At 48.6% G+C, this 15,342-nt stretch overlaps 1 protein-coding gene and 1 long non-coding RNA gene across 6 annotated transcripts in view; both read left to right on the top strand.

Annotated features, from left to right (window-relative positions):
- Ehbp1 (Eps15 homology domain containing protein-binding protein 1) overlaps positions 1–12,552 on the top strand; it is a 75,795-nt gene extending 63,243 nt beyond the window's left edge. For all 5 annotated transcript variants that reach the window (XM_055077968.2, XM_050192490.3, XM_055077967.2 and 2 more), the window contains 3 exons: positions 9,600–9,673; positions 10,026–10,140; positions 12,295–12,552. In XM_055077968.2, the coding sequence (XP_054933943.1) occupies positions 9,600–9,673; positions 10,026–10,140; positions 12,295–12,376 (271 nt within the window). In that variant the 3' untranslated portion in view covers positions 12,377–12,552. The remainder of the gene's footprint in view (positions 1–9,599; positions 9,674–10,025; positions 10,141–12,294) is intronic.
- LOC129388014 (uncharacterized) lies at positions 3,077–5,981 on the top strand. Its single transcript, XR_008615120.2, has 2 exons — positions 3,077–5,077; positions 5,880–5,981. It is a non-coding gene; the product is annotated as an uncharacterized lncRNA (long non-coding RNA).
- Positions 12,553–15,342: the final 2,790 nt, after the last annotated feature.

Raw genomic sequence — 15,342 nt, 5'->3', positions numbered from 1 at the left:
TATTTGGAGTTATAATGCATTTGTATATTCCTTAACTTATGATGTACTACTTTTTAATTGCAAATACAAGTAGTGAGAGGAGTCTCTATAGCCTTCATCGCATTTCCTGCTATCTATGAAATGGAGCGTAGAAATCAAGAGGAAACACTGTCCCAGTGCAGCCAGCTGATGACATCAGGGGGCGCTGTGGGTGATTCAGTGTGTGGCAGCATCCTGTGGGCCCATTACGGTGTCATTTGTAACAAGCAGGTTAACAAAGCAACAAGTTGAAGTTCCAAACATGGGAAGGACAGAGTTAGGTGTGGGGAGAACTGCGGAATGGTTTTTTGAATCTCCAGATCCATAGATAACAGGTTTGCACAGGTAAATGAAGACTTGATTAACCTTGCCCTAAGTTGCTTGGGTGTTTAAGATAGTAGGGGAAAGGCAAGTGAACCTTAGGTGAAGAATAACAAAATGTCTGCTGGAGGATTGGTTATGGTAGGCATGGGCAATACCACTTAGTCTGAAAAGAATGGCACATTATTTGGGGCTGTCTTATATTTTAGTATTCAATGGTCGGCTAACACGAACCACAGATCCCCTCTATCCAAAAGGCCAATGTACAAAATCCATCCATCCTTCATCTCTTCTTATCTATCTATCTATCTATCTATCTATCTATCTATCTATCTATCTATCTATCTATCTATCTATCTATCTATCTATCTATCTATCTATCCATCCACCTATCTATCTATCTATCCATCCACCTATCTATCTATCTAGCTAGCTACCTACCTACCTACCTACCTACCTACCTACCTACCCACCCACGTTCCTATCTATCTATCTATCTATCTATCTATCTATCTATCTATCTATCTATCTATCTATCTATCTATCTATCTATCTATCTATCTATCTATCTATCTATCTATTTGTAAGGAGGAGCGAGAGACACGTATTCATTACAGCCATACATTGAATGCTGATTTTATTCCACTATCACCGATTTTGACGTTTTCGCCACCGGGCTCAATCCTGCACCCTTTTAAAGGTCTCGTCCGCAGCGCCACGTGACGGCGAAAATTTCAGCTGCATCTGACGGCTTCACAGCTCTACGAATTCGGCCGAAAGATTAGAAGAGGGGAGGAGGGGCGGGCTGAAGGTGGGGGGGGGGGGGGGGGGGCTCTATTTTGTTTTCGCCGAGACTAATGACCCGTCTCACCGAGACACGCGCGCTCACCGCACAGGCGGGCCGGCAGGCGGCGTGCGAAGCGCGCGCTTTTGACGCTCGAGCGCGAATTCGGGCCCGTGATTATGATCGATGATCGCCGTCGCGGCTGCGCGTTTAACCGGCCGCTCTGCAGAAACGAGGCGGGAAGACGCCGCCGCCGCCGCCGCGCTTGTTCGGACTGAAAGCGCGGCGGTGCCAATGAAGACGGACGAGATTTAAAAACTCGATAGGGCCGGCCGCTTTGTTATTGATATTTGTGTGTGCTTGTGTGCGTGTTTGTGTGGGGGAGAGAGAGAGAGAATTTTGCTACGTGCTTCTCATTGCTAAACATCGGGGTTTAAAAGAAAACGCGATCTCGAAGCATCCAGCCTTCGGTACGAGCCCTTTGGAAACGCTGTTCGTTTTACGTTGAACTATAGCTAGAGGCCACGTGGCTCGTTGCAATCTGCGTCAATACGAAATTATAAAGATTTTAGGCGCGTGGTTAATAAGCGACAGTTCTCGGCGCTTTTAAGTCGTTACCTCAGTCATCGCCATCTTGCCATACTGTGCACGTCTTGGGCAGTATCGCTCGTGTATTTTTTTTTTCTTCACTGCTGGAACGGCGGTGAAATCGCGGGGCTTAATTGCGCTAACTCGGCGTCTCCTTTCCTATTGTATCGTGTACGTCCGGGTCGCAGGTCAAAAAGAAATGGAGGAGGCGGATTCTAAACGGCACTGTAGAGACGTGAAGTACTGACAGTTGTTAACTGGTACACCAACGCACTTCGATCGTCACAGAATTTGAGAACTTACATCACGAAGCACAATATTTCTGCTAAATGCACATTTTTTCATTGCTTCTAGGCTTACCCGCCGTGGTTGCTCAGTGGCTATGGTGTTGGGCTGCTGAGCACGAGGTCGCGGGATCGAATCCCGGCCACGGCGGCCGTATTTTGATGGGGGCGAAATGCGAAAACACCGGTGTACTTAGATTTAGGTGCACGTTAAAGAACCCCAGGTGGTCAAAATTTCCGGAGCCCTCCACTACGGCGTGCCTCATAATCAGAAAGTGGTTTTGGCACGTAAAACCCCATAATTTAATTTAAATTTTTAATTACTGCTAGGCTTCAATTCCACTCTGGGAACATGCACCCTAAAGTGGGCAGACTGCGAAAGTGATGATCGTAAAGTTGTCAGTTATAACTGACATCAAAGGGCGATTTATCGTTCAAGTAACGAGCGCCCCTTCAAGCAGTCCAGCTGATGTGATGGAACTGCGCTGAGGCCACAGTCGAAATAGATCGCCTGGTGTGTAGATGTGAGAATACCAGTTGTCCCAACTGACACGGACTAGGTTTTAAAGAAAAGCGAAACTTTCTGTGCGGGCGAGTGCACGATGTTGGCAACCTTCAGGGGAAGCCTATACCGCATTTTTTTTTGTTCTTATTAAAAAAACTAATTATTGCCAATAATGTACAACATTCTGATTGGTGTATTTACTACCGAAAGCTTTTTTTTTAAGCATTCCGGGAAGTAGGGATGCGCAGCCAGTAAACCTTCTCAAACAACCGATTGATGCTTTCTAATGTACTCTGCGAACCAGATATCGACGTTGTAGTTGTTAAGTGGCTGATTAATAAGTATGGTAATTGTTCGGTTCTAAACTGTCAACAAGAACAAAAAAATTAATGGATGCTTCTCCAGGAAGCGTCTAAGAACATACAGCTGGGTTAATCCGCGCAGAAGGCTTTGTTTCCGTTTAAAAACCTGGTCCACGTTAACTGGGGCACCCTGTACATCAATCAGTCAATCAATCATATTTATTTCTTCTGAAAAGGTGGAGTACGGGACTAAAAGCCCAAACAGCTTGACGAGGTTCCGACCCCTTACTACAAGTTGGAAGAAAAGCAAGGTGACGGCCAGCCACAAATAAGAATTGCTAAGTGGACAAGCATTGTACAGCGACAAATAATGCGGAATGAAGGTAACAAAAGGGCAAACGATCACACAAGCGAAATGGCAGCACAATTAGTCAGCAACATGAACGGCGGCGCTCAACAAGAACAGAAAAAAAGAAAGATGGAAGGCATGTACTAGTACTTCAATTAAATAAGCTGGCAAGACAGCTTTGGTTACACGAAGGTTCAAAATTTTGTCTGTTTAATATGTTAACGCAGCTACTTACGCTCGGCCTTTCTTTTCTCTTTTTTTTTTTTTTTTTTTTTTTTTTTGACCGGGCCCTGCGTGCATGTGCGACGTATTCTCGAGGGCTGACCCTTCGCGATGACTCACCCTCTTTTCGGCGTTTCGACTGTTGAGTTCAAGGTCGCTGGGCGGCGGCTGCCCCCCTGCTGGCAACTGGGCAGCCGCATTCCGACAGAAGCAGGCGTGTAGCAAGGCTGTGGTGACATCCCGGAGGGTGAGGGCGGGAGGGAGAGGGCAGTGCCACCGGTGGTCTGAATCAATTCCTGCCAGGTGTTGCTTTGTCACGTGATGCGCAGTCATGCGTTACGTCGTCAAAGTACTGCCGCATTGCGATACCGGCGTAGAACCATGCCTAAACTACAAACTTGGCGTTCGTCCGGTAGCAGTAGTAGTAATTGTAGTTGCGGCGGCAGCAGTATTCGTAGTGTAGTGGTCGCTGTAGCAGTAAAGTAGCAGCGGTAGTAAGTAGACTTTACAGGTAAACTGAATCTTTTGACGTCGCACCTAATCTTGGAATCATCCCGAAATACTCCTCAACAGTGATCGCTTCATCGAAGCTCTGCTTTTGCAATCTTTCGATAAACTGCACCATACTTCTGCAAGTTTCTGTAAACATGGGTCGTAGTGCGCGGACGTGGAGGTATTCTTGCCTAATGGGTACTCAACAGCGCCTTGTGTGTCTACTCCCCCTTCTTTTTCTGTGTGTCTGTGCCTTCCATAGGGGCACTACTTTTAACTAAGTCATTAAGTAGGTACCTAAGGCCCTGACTGCCATAACCCCTCCCTACCCATTATTTTTTTTTTTGGCTAAATGCCTACCTAACGATACAAACAGTGCAGTACATTGAGAAAAATCACCAAATCACGTCATCGAAACGCAAGTAGCGTTGCCTGATAAGAGTAAAAAGAAAAAGAAGCCTGATGTTTCGACTCCTCACCTCACCCCCCCCTCTTCCCCCCACCCCCGCCTTTTTTTTTTCTTGCATGTTTCGCTGTGTGGCAGAACGCCTTGCGTCATCAGGTTTGGCACGCATTCTCCGGCCTTTTATATAGCCGCTCCGCGTCGAAGTGCGCCTTTACGACTTTCTTTTCCTTTCTTTCTTTCTTTCTTTCTTTTTTTCTTTCTTCGGCTTTCTCTTCTTTCAATTTCCCAGTCCGTGGCGGTGGAACATACATCAACGACGTGTCGAGCTTGGCACAGGTATTATTGAGTGGTTGGCCGCGCTTAGTCTGTATAGGCGAGAGGATGAGGAGGGGGGGGTGGGGGGAGGGTTATATAGTCTACAGGGCGTTGCGTGCTCAGCACGGACGGCATCCACGCGGCGTGACCTATAAAGAAATGAAAACGAGGAAGAAAAAAGAACACCAAAGGCTGAAAAGGACAGGAAGCCGGTACGAGAGGAAGATGAGGCATTCCGTGGCGGGCCATATCTTTGGAACGCCAGACGCTCGTATAGCTAAAGCCAAGACTATCCACTGGACTGCGCCGTGTAGCTATATGTTTAAGGGACGTTAAGTACGAGTACTAACCACCGTATTCACAAACCATCCTCACCCTTATCTTTAGTGTTCCTTACCTTTCCGGCTCCTTAACGCGTTTCAAGGATGGACCTTGCCCTCAGCGGCCCCCTCAAGCCCAACTTAAGTTCGCGACGTGGGAGCCTCCTTATGGTGTATCCACACGACGGACGGCTCCGCGCAAATCTGTGCCGCGGACGCTTATTCCGCCGCCCGTCCGGCTGCGAAGCGCATCCAGACGACGGACGGACTGAGTAGACGACCGCGCCGGAAAAAATAAAGATGGCGGCTACGCCCGAAGCGACTGCCGTCCGCCTCGAACCTGTCAAGTCGTCGTCGTCCACTGTGTGGCCCGTAACTTTCATACTGAGGATTGTATTTGGTTTAAATTTGTGTCCAGAAGCTTCGACAGCAATGTATTCGTGATGAGTGGACACCGTTTCCGAAAGCGATACTCAGATTCTCGGCGTGTAGGCTTAGAGTGGCTGTATTGGCTGAACACGGCCTCGAAGATGTTGCTGCGGCCCGGGCGGATCTCAGTGGCCGTAAGTTAATATAATTGCTTGTTTTTACTCACTCTAGATGGCGCCATCGGTGTAACAAAGAGACTGTCATAGGTGTTTTCACTCTGAATGAAAATGGAGATCGAAAGGAAACGACGGTTGGCCGCAATGGCTGTTGTTTTGTCCGAATTGGACACGAATGGTGTTAGCAGCGATGAAGCTGTTTCAGAAAGATCCCAAAGCCGCGCCTGTTGCCAGACTGCAGAGCATGCTAGGCTAAATCCGCAGCATTCGACCCCCAAAATCCGGATGCGAAAAATAGCTCGGCATTTTCCGTCCGTGGGGGTCGCGGACGACGCGCGGACGGCACAAATCCGTGACGCGTAGTCACGTGATGCGCAGTCCGTCGCGAAAAAGACGGATTTCGTCCGTCGTGTGGATCCACCATTAAGGTAGCATCTCAGGTGCCTTAACGGTGCTTGAAGGGTAAATTGCACTTCTGGTGATATCGAAATGTACAAACTTACCGAGAGATGAGGCATAGTTTAGCCAAAGACGACAAAAAGAAAAAAAAAAAGAAAAGACGGGCTCCAATCCACGCTGTGAAGGTGGTTTATCAGCGAAGCTGTGGTATCACCTGGTCCGATAGACCAATGTGACCAAGACCAATGTGTGACCAATGCGACCACGACACTGTTGTGCATATTGACGTTGCTGTTCCCGTCGCCACTCATCGTTTCGACGCTGCTCTTCGGAAGCCCTAACTATGCTTGGCCTTTCCATAGCGCTATCAGAACACAAATGAAATCAGTTGCTAGGCGGGTTCTTCTTTTACATATGAAAGTGTAGTTACGTCACTCTCTGCTTCGTACGCTGCAGTCGCCGTTTCCCGGCGACTGCAACTTATGCAACCGTAATCTCTACCGGAAAATGCTTCTGGCGAACGCTATGCGCGAAGGCGAGCTTTCTGGTTCTTTTTCTTTCCGCCGCAAGGCCGGCGCTGCCGCGGATGCGCGGAGGCGAGCGCCATCCAGTGGTGCTCGTCAGAACTTCTCCAGGTCCTGACGTCTTTCGCTGAAGTTCTGGGAAACACTCCGCCGTCTCGTTCCCACGCCCAAGTCTACAAATTTGCCGTCATTGGAAGATGCACCTTCTGGCAGGAATGCCGAACCTGTCAGCATGTCAGTATCCACCTTGACTAGGTGGGACGTTGTTTGACGTCGACTCAATAATGACCCCGGTCTCCGCTATTCGGCGAATACTCCAAACGTACAACAGTACGCGTGCCATTAAACCAAGATTATGTTTGGCAACACTCGCCATTCCTAGTTGTAACATGTACTAAATGTCTTAATTTTTTAAATACAATAAAGGCCTAAGAGGGCATTGCGTAGGCTTCTCCCCACAAAAAGTTTGAGATAAAGGGTACGCTTGGAGAAGGCTAATGTAATGTGCCACAAGGGGTGACCGCTCAAAGCCAGATGGACGTAGTTTAGCCAAATCCCTGCACCATCTTTCGCTCGAATGCTGACCAAGCGGTCATATGCAGACGGCGCACGTAAACTGTAGTGCCTGGTTTCCCTGCAATGTAATTATCATGAATCAATATGGGTTACAGCACGGACTCCAAGATAGTAGAAAAAAATTCGTCCACGCCTTTATTGCTTTGGCGTCATCGAAGCAGACCGTGTCGCAACAAAATACTGCTTTCAGAGGCCCACCTCGCCTTTCTTTCCCTCTCTCTTTATTTATTTTTGGTAAGGTCTCCTTTAAATAAAAATCACACGCGTACCCCCCTGCACAGTGGGCTTATAGACAGTGAGCTTAGACACTTTCCCTAAGACACCTCGCTCAGTCGATCCAGGTCCACCTTGAGCCCTTATAGCCGGAAAGGTTCCCAATAAGAAACACGTAAAGATATTCATGTTAGCCTAAGACTTGTTGCAACAGCAACAACAACAAAAAAAGACGGTTTCTCTAATGAGGGCTAGCTGAAATGCGTAGAAAAAAGAAGGTTCCCTAATGACCGAGGCTCGTATTCAGCCCCGTACAGGGAGAGGTCGACGTCTGCATTTTACAAAAATAAAAAAAAAAGGCGCGAGGGAAACATTGGCTTCCTAATGAACGAAAACGTCGCCCGAAGTAACAAGTCGCTGGCAGCTGCGGGCCGAAAAGTGTCAAGCCAAGCCGCCCCCACTTCGCAATCCTGCCCTCTGGTGTTGACCTTCGGCGCGCGTCGACCGGCGGCCCCGTCTGGCGGCACTGCCTGCGTGTGTTGGGCATGGCGTTGTTTGTGTAAGACAGGATGGCAGCGGAGCGGATTTGGATTACAGTCGCAGTAATAGTAGTACTGGGGCTGGTGTGCTGACTGACGAGTGAACGTCGTGTGCGCATGCACTCACACTCTCAGCCTCCCCCCCCCCCTTTACCTCCCACCTTACTCGTGCTCTCCCTAGGGGCTCTACAGGCTGTGCCGTCGTGTAGGGCTGGAGCTGTGCGCTGCGTGCAAGCTGAAACGTCGGCGTTGTGTGAACAAGCGTGATCAATGTGGGTTTGTATGTCTGTGTAGGCATTGTCCTCGTATGGGTTCGCTTACGAGCTCGTGTTTGTGTATCCGGCTGCGTTTGTTTGTGTCTGCTTGTGCTTAAGTTTTTTTTTTCTTCTATCCTGCTTCAGTTCGTTAAAATTAAAGCAGTATGAATCAGTGTGTTGATATAGTTATCGGTAGTGTAATAAACTGTAGGTAGGGAGCGACTTGCGCATCTATATATGTATGTAATTAACGCAGTTTCGTTCTTAAACCTTGTAATTGGTCTCCGGTAGCTGATGCATTAGACAATTTTTAAAGCCTGTTTCCGTTGTTATCCAGCTAAACATTTCATAAACAACTTCTCATGAGAGCTAATTATGAGAATTATTTCACGTTCGGAGCTCCAAAGCGAAACTGGCTCAAAAAAATGCGTAGACCTATTGCGTAGACCTTGCCACCATGTTGCCACGTTCTCCATCTCGTCAACTCTGATAGGTTGAGGGTGGAGTTACGTCCTCTCTGATTGGCTCTAAACCCAAAGATGGCGGAAATTGACAACGTGGCGGAATTCAACAGTGTCCGAAGCAGTACCGCGGGTTTCCTTTTGTGCTTTGTGCTACTTTTTCTTGTGGCTGCCTAATTTTATGTTTTGTGAATGGTGGAACCCGCCGTACGTGTTCACTCAACATACGCGGGTACATCGTGTCAGCGCAGTTCTGTCGACACACACGTACTCGTAAAGCGAACAAGACGAAGGTATGGCTTGCTAGAAAGTGGAGGCTTGGTCGGCAGTGGGCGAACAAGGGCCTAAAGCCAACGTTCCGACCCGGGGACGTTGTCTACGCGAGCAATTGTGATTGTTAGCTCTCAGGGGGGCAAGTCCGCTTCCCGAAACGTGGGCTTCAGGCTGAGGGCAAGTCCACTCGCCCACACGTTGACTCTGGGCTGCAGAGAAAGTCCCTTTGTAAAACATCGGCTCCAGGCTGAGGCTCGGCTTATGCGTCAGCTATGACGAAGGCATGTTCTTTTTGTCGAGACGTAGCTTCCTCAGCCCGGAGCCTACGTTTGAAGGCCTACCTTGACGACACGTTGACTCTGTGCTAAGAAAAGGCAATATCATCTGCAAGCTGAATCTTTGCTTCGTCATCCCTGACGAATACATGTCTCCTTGTCAGAACGTGAGGTCCCGGCGGAGGCTGCGGTCTTCGTTGGGGCGGACGTTCTCACTTTGATGCGTTGGGTCCAGACTCAAGAAGACTAGTCCCTTTGTGGAAACATTGACTCCGTCTCCAGGCTAATTTGAGCGCTGTACATGGGGCCGTGTGGAATAAAGTTTTATATATCTCTCCGGGAAAATTGGCTTACCTTCTTCGAGGCTGATGCAGACAACTTTCCTTTGCCTAACCGTCCCATCCTGCTTGGAGGTTTCCCTTGTTCATCCGCTGCCATTTCAGGACATTCGTATAGTTTTTGTACAGGCAAGTACAGTCCTTTCCGCTGTTCATTTCACGCAATCGGTGCACTTCTAGACTCCATTAACGTGTTGTCACCACCGACCAGCCCCGGTGGGTGAAAAGAAGTAAAAATAACGCGAGCTCCTTTTTTTTTTTTAACCCGCCTCCTATTTTTGCTCTCGTTTCAGGGAGAAAGAGCAGGACTTGGAGCGGCGCTTCGAGATGCTCAACGAGGAACTGCGGGGCGTGCTCCAGCTCCAAGGCGAGTAACTCTTTTTGTGTGTTTGTGTGTCTGCACGTGTGTGCACGGGGCGCCGCTATAAGCCGCTTATGGCCTCTACGGCCGAGACCCACGGTGGAATCAATGGGCCCTAGCGGGGTATTGGAAAAGAGAAGAGCATATACAGGGTGTACCGCTGGAAACGGGAACTAGAAAGAGGGACGTGGGGGGGGGGGGGGAGGTTGGGTGGCCTGACTGCGCGTAGCGAGCGAACGCTCTACCGGAGCTCGCTAATGGAACCTCGTTGCTGGCAGGCCCCCTGAGTGTTTCTTTATTCATTTTCTTCTTGTTTTCTCGGCGATTTCTGCGTGCTGGCTTGCAACGTCGGCTGCAGACTGGCAGAAGACGGACGCCCAACGTAGCCGGGAGGCCCTGCTGCTCGAGGAGCTGGTGGCGCTGGTCGACAAGCGGGACGAGCTGGTGCAGCACTTGGACTCCCAAGAGAAGGCGTACGTATACAGGGAGACGAGACACCGTTGCGTGCTGCTTTCCAACCATCCATTCGTCCGCCCTTAGATAGATAGATAGATAGATAGATAGATAGATAGATAGATAGATAGATAGATAGATAGATAGATAGATAGATAGATAGATTATGTGGAACTTCGCATTCCGTATCAGATAGGCAATAGGGTCCATTGTTAGATCGAAAACAATTTAGTATTTGAGGCAATTCACCCTGTAATGCCTACCATACAATATTTTGCCACGCCGAGTTTGATACCTAAAATTCCTACTTAAGCGCAGGAAACTGAACGCATAATCGGTAGTGTCATTTTCGAAACGCTGGAGCCAATGTTCACAGTTCTGGACAGTTCAGCAAGCCAATTAATTGTTAATTACTATACTAAATAATTTTGCACAAAATAACATTTCATTTTTTTTTTTTTGTCTTGCAAATGTACTCCCCGCATTCAGAAATAAAGGTCTGCAAGTTCTAATTCTCATTGATATGGAACTATGGGATTTACAGGGTTAAAGTAACACTGAAGGGGAATACTAAAGGAAGTGTATTAGTAGATTGCACTCCTGCGATAGCAAAGCGCCCACCCTCGGCACGAACAGTGGCTTGATAAGACAGAAGAATGACGAAAGACTGGCGCCTATGCCTTTCTGAACTTTGGGCACCAGCTCACGGGACCGCCTGCATTTCGAGAGCGTCTGCTCGTGACCTATAAGTTCATTCTTTCTTGTCGGTAAACAAAGAATGCGTTGCATTTCTAAAGGTACTATATACTCAACCCAGCGAATTTGCGCCAAAATTGACCGACATACGGCAAGATACTTCGAAATTCGTGATGTCACAGGGATGTATACCGGCGCGAAATTCATTCAATAAAATTTGGGCATTCATTTTTCTCCGGTAGTAATGGCGTTCTACCTGCAAGAGAGAGTTCCTAATGCAGTGCTGACATGACACTTTCTTCTAAATTTTTTTTTGCGTTAAATTAATATCGTGGACCTTGAATCTGGAATAAGAAAAATGCTGGCAGCCCTCAAAGCTCCTTAAATAGCTTACTATAATATATTTTCTATGAATCAGTATCGGTTTCCCTTCCAAGAAGGTCTATGTGCCGTGACGTCATGATGCAGAAGGTGGTCACGTGCGAGCAGGATATCGCGCCATCTTTGTACTTGGGGTCCGGCACGCTCAGTCGCCTCCTATATAGCGAAATGCGAGAACGTTTAATGCACCAAAACGACCCAAATAAGGCAAGGTTCCTTGAAATCCGTGACGTCATGCTGACGCACGAGAGAATTGAGGTTACGGCGAGAAATTCAAAAGAGGGAAGACCAAGGGCTTCGCTTGCTTCGCTTTTTTTTTCTGTTCTTTTTTTTCTAGTAATTAAACCTTTTCTGCCAGCTGAATGAAAATACAGCTTTGAAGCAATAACTTGCTAAACTATTTTGCGGCTGCTCCTTAATGGCCCTTTACATGGAATAAAGCTCAATTCCTGGTTGTGCTCCCATAGTTAACCGTCATCTTTAGCAGCAGCAGCAGTAGCAGCAACACCGTTTTCTTTCTCATGTCCAGCGCAGGATAAAGGCCGCTCCCATCGATACTCATTTACTCCCTTCTTGCGTCTGCTGACTTTCTACTTATGCTTGCAAGTGACCTAACTTCGTCAAACATCCCGATTCTCTGCCGTCATCGACTGCGTCTCCCTTCCCGTGGTACTTCCTACTTATTCTATAACTCTTAATAGACCACCAGTTGTCTGCTCTGCGCATTACAAGTCTATTTATTTCTCTTAATATCTACGAGCGTATCGGTCAACCCCGTTTCCTCTCTAATCCACACCGTTGCCTCTCTGTCTCTTAGCTTTCGCCTATCATTTTTTTCGTTCCATGGCTTGTTGTACGGTCCTTAGCTTTTTCTCGAGCTTCTTCGTTAACGTCAAAGTTTCTGCCCATACATGTTAGCACCGGTAGAATGCAGTTCTACAGGTGATATATTTATTGGTATCTTGTACAATCTCTGAGTAATAATCTACTTTTCCCTTTTGTGAGTGTGCGTGTTAGAGTGGCGTTTATGACAGGCCTGTGCACGTCATCTCCTTCTCTTTCTGCCCCCTCCCCCTCCTCCTTTCCTACGTGTGCAGTATCGAGGAGGACGAGATGATGGCACTGGCCACCAGGCGGCAGCGGCTTCCACCGGAGCGCAACAACTGCCGACTCCAGTGACCTCCGGTGACGGCGAGAAACGAGAGATGCACGGGGAGAGGACGAGGAGGATTAGAAAGATGGAAGGAAGGAAGAGACGCGAGCAAAGCATGGCTTGCGGCAACGACTTGCTTTTACGTTCTGGCCCCGCCACGCGGCGCGCCAGACAACAATAAACCGTCAGCAGCCAATTAGAAGGGGGCGTGAAACCCGAGCCCTCCGGGCGGGGGCCTTGCGCCGCCTTTCCTTGCCGAGTCGTGGCGTTAATTGGGGAGGCGGCGGCGGCTGAGGGCGTGAGAGGAGGACGAAGAGAGTACACCGTACGCGCCCGCTAGCCGTCGTGGCCTACTCTTCGCGGTGGCAGGCCTCACATCTGTCGGTGGGTGCCTTGTCGAGGCGGCGCTGGAGGACGCTCGCTGTCCGCGTGCGCTGTGGGAACTGGCCGCAGTAAAAACCGTGCAGCGGAGGAGCGGCTGCGCAGTTCGGTGCCAGGTTGTGGCGGAGGCTGTGGGCAGGCCTGTCGGCAGTGCGCGACGAAAAATAGGGCCGACTTGTTTGTGGACACCGGTTGTTAATTGTGGTCCTCCTATACTGTAACGGGGCCTATAGATAACCGGGAAAGTCATGATTGTTATCGAGAAGCTGGCTGAGTGCGGCGTCACGAAGATATGCGGCGGCGTCGCCCTTATCGTTACGGGTGCGTTCACACCGGCGATTGACTGAGTTCGCGCGACTGACCGCGACTGGCGGCCCAGGAGCGTCTCGCGGCGATCGAGTTCGCACCGGTAGGCGGCGCGACCTGCTCTCGCCACACCGAAAGCGTCTTGCGGTTGATTCCGTTCACGTCTGCCCACATTGTATACCGCATCTTCATCGCCGCGTAAATATAAGCGTCAGCGTACACAGACGTCTTGTTCTTGTGCATGCCGCTGATTGGTTCAGTAGGGTTGCGACTGAGAAAACGAGTAGCGAGCGACTGACCCAAACCAGTCGCTTTCGTACCGAAGCGGCCATTTGCGACCGGTTGCTTTACGACCAGCTTGGTCGCCGGTTTGAATGACCCCTATATACATGTAACGGCACTAATGTTCTGGTTCACTCGATGGGAGCGTTAAATGGTCCGCGGTGAAGATCGGCAAGAGACGACAGGAGCTCTGGTGAAGGAAAAAGAAACGCAGTGGTCGACTCGGGCGTAGATAACTTTGCACGATAAAGTGGAGATAGGCGCGGATTGCTAGATTGCAACAGATATAGCGAAACATAATGAGCCTCTTCCGGCTATAGTCGGTGGCAACTTGGAAATACAGTAGCAAATACAGTGCTGTACAACTCGATGAGAACTCTTAAGGTGCCGCAGCCACTTATACGTTCGCTAGTTCCTTGACATCATAGGGAGCGCGGATGCATGGAGTGCAGATGCAGTGCAGTTTTGTGGGTGAAGTTTAATTGTACTTGAATTCTTGGGTGTCGGCAGGTATAGAGCAGAATGTGTTACTGTCGCACACCTGCTTACAACAGGAACACTTAATCTCCGCCCCAGTAGCCAATTGCCTGTCCAGCCCGCGCTGGGTTGCCAATTTGATGGCTGTGAAATTGACGACAAAGCCACGGCGTGGGAACACTGGTGGTACTTATGCGGTAAGAACATACTGAGCGCTATAGTGGTGTTGCTCGTTCGTTGTTTTCGCCATTTCCCGCAGACCCTGGCTAAATGAAGGATTCGCCTTGCAGAAGCGCCGCAGATTCTATACAGCCGGTTCAGGCAGTGACATCATTCAGTTCGCTGCTTACCGCAAACTTGCTGGTTATAGCAGGCGCATGATTCTATTGATCCCGGGCTTATTCGTCGCCGGGCAGAAAAGCAAGCCAAGCAGCAGATTATGGCGACCACGAAGTGAAGTAGATCGATGAGGAATCTCAATAAAGTTTTTTTTATTATTATTCTGCGCGTTAGCGACGCTGTAGGGTTCTTGTTCACGAACATGAAGTTTGTCGATTCGCGACTGCATATGGAGCGTATACATGCAAGCGCTGTCTTAGGGTGGTGACAGCCTTGGTAAAGGTACTTGCCGCCGCGAGCTAAATTGGCGGGATAAACTTTCCGACAAATTATGAGATGTGGGACACAAAATGGCGAAATACCAGCCGATAGACCACGTTTCCTGCAACCCTTGGTGACGTGAAACTAATGAACTTTTTAAAATAAAGTTCAGCCTCAGCAGCCAGGTGACATAAACGTGTCTGAGCGCAGTACATGGCACGTCTACTTGTCATGTATGCTAGTAAGCAGTTTTTATTGCAGCACACTCAAAAACACTCTTTATATATTACGTACAAGTGGAAGGCAACGACAATGCTTAATGCAGTTCACATTCTTGGCGTGAGATAATACAACCACGAGCACGCAACCGTGCCTATAACTTGTTGCATTATACGTGTCGCGCTACATGCAATAGGAAAACAATGTTTGATCTATCAAAATGAAAGGAAAGGGCAACTACATGTTAAAGGTATACATGCAGGTTTCGTTACATTGTACTTCCAGTACACTAGTTTCATGTGCGCCTTGGTATAAAACAATGTAATAAATCGCGTGCCAACACGGGTACGTCAGAGAGCGACAAAAAGAAAGAGAAATGCACCGCGACTTCAAGCGAGATTGGGGTCCAAAATGGCTACTCGACAAATTTGGCGGAACATAACGGTCAACATATTGGTGTTGGCACCACGCTAAAACAGCGCTTGCATGTAGACTCCCTACGACTGCACATTATCGTTCACCACCTAGCGGCCGCACCGAGAGCCACACAATCGATGTTCAGGCTCTTTTTTTTTTTTTTTTTTTGTCGCTTGGGTTTTGAAGTGGCATAACGTCAATATGGAACTGAATAACATGCAGGCCCGTTTCATAGAGATACTGCAATGGTGACTTAGGTTTGAAGCGAAGCAGGTTCTCCTATTACGTTACACGCGCTGAAAAGTTGCCT

This window comes from Dermacentor andersoni, chromosome 10 (assembly GCF_023375885.2).
Source record: "Dermacentor andersoni chromosome 10, qqDerAnde1_hic_scaffold, whole genome shotgun sequence".
NCBI lineage: Eukaryota > Metazoa > Arthropoda > Arachnida > Ixodida > Ixodidae > Dermacentor > Dermacentor andersoni.
Note: the sequence above shows the minus strand (reverse complement) of the source record. Positions and strands in the feature narration are given on the sequence as shown.